The sequence below is a fragment of the Myotis davidii genome, unplaced genomic scaffold (assembly GCF_000327345.1).
Source record: "Myotis davidii unplaced genomic scaffold, ASM32734v1 scaffold663, whole genome shotgun sequence".
Classification (NCBI taxonomy): Eukaryota; Metazoa; Chordata; class Mammalia; order Chiroptera; family Vespertilionidae; genus Myotis; species Myotis davidii.
Genome location: NW_006295816.1, coordinates 7,982,413 through 7,990,264, shown reverse-complemented (window position 1 = coordinate 7,990,264; position 7,852 = coordinate 7,982,413). Strand labels below are relative to the sequence as shown.

General features: G+C 47.0%; 1 protein-coding gene across 1 annotated transcript in view; it reads right to left on the bottom strand.

The window, feature by feature from the left end:
• SCN10A (sodium voltage-gated channel alpha subunit 10) overlaps nt 1-7,852 on the bottom strand; it is an 80,881-nt gene that overhangs the window by 42,670 nt on the left and 30,359 nt on the right. Inside the window, exons 11-12 of the mRNA XM_015568312.1 lie at nt 5,479-5,772; nt 3,024-3,135 (exon numbers count right to left, since the gene is read on the bottom strand). Coding sequence (XP_015423798.1) covers nt 3,024-3,135; nt 5,479-5,772 — 406 coding nt within the window. The remainder of the gene's footprint in view (nt 1-3,023; nt 3,136-5,478; nt 5,773-7,852) is intronic.

Here is a 7,852-nt window from a genome sequence, read left to right as displayed (position 1 = left end):
TTTGAATGTTTCTTTATGTCATCCAAGCCATTTACTTGCCACTCATGTTTAATACCTGTAAATTTCTTCTTAATGGCATCTTTAGAGCTAGCATAAATCATCTTGCTTTTTAAAGGTGCACTTTCAGGAGCCCAGAATATAAATACTAGGTCTTCTTTCTTAGACTCTTTTGTTTCGTATGTGGCATCGTACAAAGCATATCGGCAATCATTCAGAGGTAGCAACTTCACAAAAGATGTGTAGGGGTCCTCTACAGTATCACCAATGTCACCCACCAAGATCTGCTTTGCTTCCTCTACAATTATTTGTCTTTTGTCATCGCTTAAACAGAAGAGAACCGCTTTCTTTCTTTTTTTGATCTCTTCTTGTGTAGATGATTTCCTTACTTTCATATCATTAAAAACTTTGATGACTTCATCATTCACTGTAACTCCAGAAGCCATAGTGCCCGCGGCTGTGGCTGCGCGGCTGGGCTCCGGCTCGGCGGCACAGGGAGGAGGCGGAGGAGGGGCGGGGAGCGGCGAGTGCCTCCATTCCCCTCTTAATTCCCTTCTCTACATGCATCCAGAGTAACCTTTATAAAATGCAAATGTAGCGCCTCTGCTGCCAATCTTTTAGTGGCACCTCACTGCTCTTAGGATGAAGTCCAAAATCCTTAATATGGTCTAAGAAGTCCTGTGGGTCTGGCCCCAGTCCATCTCTCTAGCCTTATTTTAAGGCCCTCTCTTCCTGGCTCTCTATGCTCCAGCTCCAGCAAGCTTTTCCAATTCTTCAAGTATAATGCTCTTTTGTTTCAGGGATTTTGCTGTTGTTTCTATCTGGAATACATCCCCAACCCCTGGCTAAACTTACCACATCTCACTTCGCACCCTGTACTTCTCCTTAAGACACTCAGCACCCCAGAAGTAACTTGTTCCATGTCCTTCTCCCCGACTTAGCATGAGGGTAGAGACTAGGTTGTGCTCACTGCTGTACTCCTGCTTCTGGTCTTCTGGTTTGGACAACTGTCAAATCTTAGCTTGTTTGCCAAGCGTAGGTGGGTCACCTGCCCCAACTTCGGGGAACTGCCAAGTTCTTATTGGCTTGGGCCAAACTTTCTCAGGCACAATCACTCCCAAAGTGGTGGACTTTGTAAATCCAACCATAATTCTGACAGCATCAAGCTTCCTTCACGGACTCCATGGGTATAGAGGACATAATGTTCAACCAGAGAAGATCACAGCTCATCTGCCCTATACTCAAACACCTCTGACCTAACCTGAGGTCACCTTTACCCAGAAAAATGTCATTCTTTCTCCTGCCTTTCCTCACCTCCTTTACTACTTATCACTACCTCTCATAGTATCTTCCTTGAGGGGAAGTCTGTCCCACCTCAGAATATATGACAATCCCTCTTCATCAGTCTAGGTCTGTGGTCGGCAAACCATGGCTTGCGACCCACATGCGGCTCTCTGGCCCCTTGAGTGTGGCTCTTCTACAAAATACCATGTGCGGGTGTGCACGATTGAAACTTCGTGGCCCATGCGAGAAGTCGGTTATTTTGTGGAAGAGCCGGTATTTTCGCCTCACGAGCCACATGCGGCTCTTTGGCCCCTTGACTGTGGCTCTTCTACAAAATACCATGTGCGGGTGTGCACGATTGAAACTTCGTGGCCCATGCGCAGAAGTCGGTATTTTGTGGAAGAGCCGGTATTTTGTGGAAGAGCCACACTCAAGGGGCCAAAGAGCCGCATGTGGCTCGCGAGCCGTGGTTTGCCGACCACTGGTCTAGGTCATTACAAATTAGTATTACCGCCCCCCACCATATCACTTTTTGTGCATCACACTCATTTACTGTTCATTCAACAACTATTTGTTGAGCACCTACCATGTGCCAGCACTTCTATTCTAGGTACTGGAGATCCAGCTGTGAGCCGAACAGATATAGCTCTGACCTGTGGAATTTATAACCTACTGTATACTTTCACTAGTTTACAGATGAGAAAACTGAGGCACAGAACAGTTCATGGAGCCCCAAGACTGCACAGCTTACCGCAAGTGGCAGAGCCAGGATGCAAACTCAGACAGTTGGGCTCTAGGGTCTCTGTTCTCTACTACCCTCTATTGCTTCTCATCCAACCCAAACTGCTTTTGTTCTTAGGACACACATTTTGTTCATTCCTGCACAATGCATTGCATTTGCTGTTCATCTGTCTGGAACCTTCTCCCCCAGGTTCTCACAAGGCTGATGCCCTTACTTTATTCAGATTTCTGGTCTATTTAGGGAGAATAGTCTTCCACAACCACCCCATCTAAGATAGCCCCTTCTGCCCTAGCCCATTTGTCTCAGTGGGTAGAGCATCGGCCTGCAGACTGAAAAGTCCTGGGTTCGATTCTGCTCAGGGGCACATGCCTGGGTTGTGGGCTTGATCCCCAGTAGGGGATGTGCAGGAGGCAGCCTATTAATGATGCTTGCTCATCATTGATGTTTCTATTGCTCCCTCTCTCTTTCTCTCTGAAATCAATAAAAAATATATTAAAAAACCTATCCCCTTTTTTAACTCCTTATTCTCCACCTCCTTCCTTTCTTAATTTTTCTTTTACTTCTTATCACTACCTGAATACCTATCTGTGCTTATCATCTGTATACCCCAGCCCCAGGATGTAAATTCCATGAGGGTGGGCTTCCAGCGTGCTGACCACTGAATCCTCAGCACCTGGAACAATGCCATCCACAGAGCAGGTGCTCAACAAACAGTTGCTGATGAGTGAATACACGAGAAACGGGGGAAGGAGGAAGCCTGAGAGTTCTGGGGAACAAATGAAAAAGCAAGCTGTGTGTATTTCACAGTTGCTATTTGAAAAATTATCCACATTCCAAAAACCCCATATTGATTAAGGGTAATGGGCCAAAGGCAGAAAAAAGAGGCATGTTTAGGATCCCAGGACACAGAGACAGGTGCCCTTCAACACAGGGTTGGGGCATCCCCCCCTGCTGCTCACATGGGGACTCATGACAGTGGCCTTCAATGAGTAGCACTTACCCTCGAGGACAGAGGTCATGATACTGACCACACTCATCGCCCTTTGGATTCGGAAGGGTTCATTCAAGTATTCTGCTGTTAAGAAAGTCTTCTTTTGTCCTGCTTCAGACGCCTGCTGGGACACAAGCAGAGTCAGGGCACTCCCCAGACTTGACTTAATGGTTTTTCAGTGGCAAAGAAAGCTCACTCGGCCTCTATCGGCCAGTCTCTTGTAGCTGTGAGCTGCCCAGTGAAGCTGGGTCCCTCAGCAGTCTCGCTCAGAGAAACTGGGCTGCTCCTTGAACTTGGGATAAGAACTCAAGCATGACGAGCAGGACACAGAGCTGGGGTGCAGCCCGAGCCCAGGTCTGCAGCTAACAGAGTGGCCTGGGCTCACCTGAGGCTCTGCAAACTCCTGCCCTGGGACAGGGACCTGGCACCAGGGTAGGGGAGGGCTTTTACCAAATGGAGAGGAGCAGCAGGCCAGGCAGTCATATGAGATGTCCTCTGGGCTGTGCATATGACATTCACACAGAATGTGCATGGTATGTATACTACTCCACGATAGACTTTCTGGACCTCCCTTCTCATTGGCCCATTTCCCTCTCCACATATAACCCGGGTCCGAATTCCACACAGTCTCTTTCTCTCTGAGGGACATTTGTGAGCGTCCACTGTCCAGTTTTCAATTATCTGACACAATCCTTTTGACACTTCCCTCTTTGGGCCTTCGATCAGAAGTTCTGTCTGGGTCCTATGCCAGGCCCCAACCTCTATCACCCACATCCCCTGGATGTGGGGAGTCCAAAGCCCACAGCACCTGATTGAGCACCGCACAAACCATTCAGAACCCAAATTCAGCAACCATTTATTGAGCACTGACCATGGCTGAAGCTAATAGGTATACAGTAAGTGCTTAATACATATAAAGAAAGTTTCCAATCATAAGGGCTCAACCAAAGATGCTAGCAGATACTGGAGTTATTCGTTAGACTCCTGTATATAAATATAGGCACTTTCTGATTCCATTAAAACCTTTAACTATTTAGAAGCCTTTTTATAAGGGTAGACATGGAGGTGTGAAGAACTTAAGGGACTTGCTAAAGGTGACTCAGTCAGTAAATGACACAGTTGTGATTGAAACCCAGGTTTGTGTGACACAGAAGGGCTTAAAGACTTAATCCTGCACAAGCCAAATAATTTACCAAAAATGTATCCAAGTTGGAATATCTAGGAAAGTAGTAATCTAGGGATCAATAATAAGGTTTCTTAAATGAGGCATTTTCTAGAAGGTTAGACACCCCTGAAGGGGCCCTGCAGACTCGCTTTGACTTCAGGACTCTGTGCTGGGGATTCCTGTCGGTCCTTAAAGACCTATTCTCTCTTCTCTGCCCAGTCCTGTGTACGCATCACCCTCACCCTCTGGCTCTGGTTGGGTTTGACCAATGGGAGGCACAGATAGGAGATCAGAGGCTGGAAGGAGACAGGAGCCCTGAATCTAGCATCTGGCTTCCCCCTGCTGGGCGGTGGCTGGGCCCTGGCTGTAATTTTCTCCCTGAGATGGCAAGTTCAGTGAAGCCGCCTCTACACAAAGCAGTAGCTCTTGCCGGGTCCTGATTCTGGTCCTTCCTCTTGTCCCTCCAGCCTCAGCACATACAGCTTCCCATGGGGCTGGTCTCTAGGGACCTCATTGTCCCTGCTTAGCTCCCAGAGCCCTGCCCACTCCCTGAAAGTTTTCCTCTAAACTTTTGCCCGTTGGAGTGGTTCCTTCATCTGCTTCTTGCTGGCATCCCATCAGAGATGCAGCCGAGGTAACTCTGTAAGACTTATCCAAGTCAGAAGAGCCATCCAGTGGTCTGCTCACAAGTCCATTTGCAAACTGCTGTGTGTGAGAGGCCAGCCAGGGCAACCAAGAAACACTAGCAGCATCATTACTGCACCTGGATGGAGAGCTGACATCTAGCATGGCTCCCCATCCAATGAGGAGTCCCGGCTTGGCATTACATTCTGTGATTATTCTATTGAGTGCTGACCATTCAGTCACTGTTGCCTACTTTGCTTCTGCTCAGGGCACCTGCTAGGATTTCTCTGGGCCCCATTAGCCAAGCCCAGAGTAATTTGCACAGAGCCCCAGGGAGGCGGAGAATCTTCCATTTTCACTTACTTATCCAGAGAGCAAGCAGACCTATCTCTAAAGCAGTGGTAGGAAGTGGGGACAGAGAAACACTGAAGGAAATATGGGATCAACTGGAAAACAATTTTTATTCCTTTACAGAGTAAACCAGAAAACCTGTTTGAACGCAGGTCAACCCAACCTCTCTTTCTGGGTCTCACTTGTCCAGTCAGTAAAATGGGGATGAATAGGAGGTATTGGGCAGAATGAAGTCTAAAGGACCCTTTCATGGGTGACACTCAGAACGCCGTGGCCCAAGGCCTCTAACTGGAGAGCAGCCCCAAAGAACACTCCCAAACTCACCGAGCCTTCTGTGACTCCAGGTCCATGCTCACCAGTGGGCAATGGGGGGTGTCCATCCTCTTCATGCCCTGATCCAGGGTTGGTGGCTTGAGGCAGCGGGCTCTTAGGGAGAGGGCCTGGTTGGTTGGTACTCCCACCCAACAGCAGGGAGCCCCGATAGCTGTCGCGGTCTCCAAGAAAGACTCCATCATCTGCGACCCCATCAGGGAATGAGCCGTCTCGGACAGGGGCCCGGAAATGGAACACACTGCCATGGCTAGCCCGGCGTCTCCCAGAGGTGAGGCCTAGGAAAGACTGGGCATTGCCCCAGAGGAGCAGGAAAGGAGGAGGCTGGAAGCTCGCCCTGCAGGACAGTCTGGAGCCCAGCACCTGGCTCTGCTCATTCCCATTTCCCTACCCTTATTCTCATGACCATGTAGCAGCAAATGAAGGACACGGATCTAAGGGGTCGTCTAGGTAAACATGAGGGGAGGATAGGGGAAAATATTCTTGACACAACCTGGGGAAAAGCCAACAGAGATGACAGATTATAGGGTGCTTAAGATCAGCAAATAGGTCCTCATGGCCAAAGACATGTTAGAGGACAACCTTGTGGTTCAATCAGATGTGTCATCTGTTATCCAGCCTTTGGCCATCGGGCTACTCCACATGCAAGTTGTGACCTGAGGAGACTCTGTTATGTGAACTAGCTCTGGAACATGCTTGGTAAAGTGGTTGTTGAATGACCCAGTGCACTTTATGACCGGAAAATTAGGTTCTACAATTCATTAGACTCAGCCTACATGTGCGGCAAAGGAGAAGACAAGAGCTTTGCCATGCAATAAGCTTCCAGGATCCCTTGAGGCAAACTTTGAATAGTCGACAATGGGGAGAATGAGGGGAGAGTTACAGCCTAATTTCCTTGAAGAATAATGACATTCCTCCAAATCAATAAACATTTCCCATCAAAATCTGCCTCTGAGGGAATTGTGTGACCTACAGTTGCCAGAGAAAAGAAATTAATTCATAGGCCCAGAGCTCAGGGAGGGTCAGGTTGCTGGGTGAGCTAGTTCCCATGGCCATCGTGGGAACCTGACCATAACAAGTTATCAATTATGTCCATAGGTCATATAGGTATTTCTAAAATCTAAACACTGACTTCCTACCAAACTCTGATCATACTGCTGAAAATTTTCCCTTTCCTTACTTCTGTGGACAAAAAAGGGGACACATACTACACCTGACAAGCTCAGGGATGGCCTGCAAGAGACCTAATGTAATGAAATAGGATGGTCTGAATGAAAACTTCCTAACAAAAGGTGAGTCGTGGCAGGCAGTCATGTCCTAGGCCAGTATCTTCATTGGCAAAGGTCAATTTTACCTTAACTGAGCCTATCTATCATCTTTTTGCATCTATGATAACTTACCTTTGGAATGTCAGGGTAATTCCCCTTTTCCAGGACATAATCTCCCACCAGAATATGAGACCATAGAATCCCTGATTGATATCTTGTTCTCCCACATACCATCTCTATGTGCTGTAAATGTTAACTACCCTTTATCCACCAATGTAAAAGAAGTATGTGTCTCTATCCAATCTCCAAGATTTTCCCAATTTTGCTTTCTCCCCTTTTCCTAATCTCCCACCCATGGAACCCCCTTACATCCTCCCCTTGGATGCTGATGTATAAAATAAGTGTGAAAACTGCCATTTTCAGGAGCATTTCCTCAGTCCGTTGGGATTCTTGCTTTCCAGCAAGTGTCATTAATTTGACTCAAACAAACTCATAAAAATTCTCTACAGTCCTGGCCTACATGGCTCAGCTGGTTGGGTATGGTCCCGGGTACTGAGGGGTTGCTGGTTCAGTTCCCTGTCAGGGAATATGCCTGGATTGCAGGCTCAATCCCTGGTGGGGGTCATGCAGGAGGCAGCTGGTTGATGAGTTACTTTGACATCAATGTTTCTCTCTCTGTTCCCCCCCTCCTCTCTCTCTAAATATCAATTTTAAAAAATTATTTACAGCTTTGGACATTTTTTACATCAAGAATTTCTTTTATTTACTAAACTACCAAAATTGAGACATCTTGTCCGTTAGCATTCTCCTTACTTATCCCCTTAACTCACAGAAGTTTCCCAGCCATCATTGAAATCCTGAGATTGTAAACAGAGCACTCTTTGCCTAGGATATATGTCCAAGGAACATGGGACTCATAAAATCCACAAACCCTTCTCACTTTTGAAGCAATGTAGCAGAGTCAATAAATACTTATTAAAGATTGGACAACCAAATAATTTGCACCTGGGCACTAAGCAAACCTATAAAGAAAGGAGGAAGAAAATTTTTTGTCCCATATTTGACAGGAAGTGCTTCCTTAGCCAACAATTAATATTTCA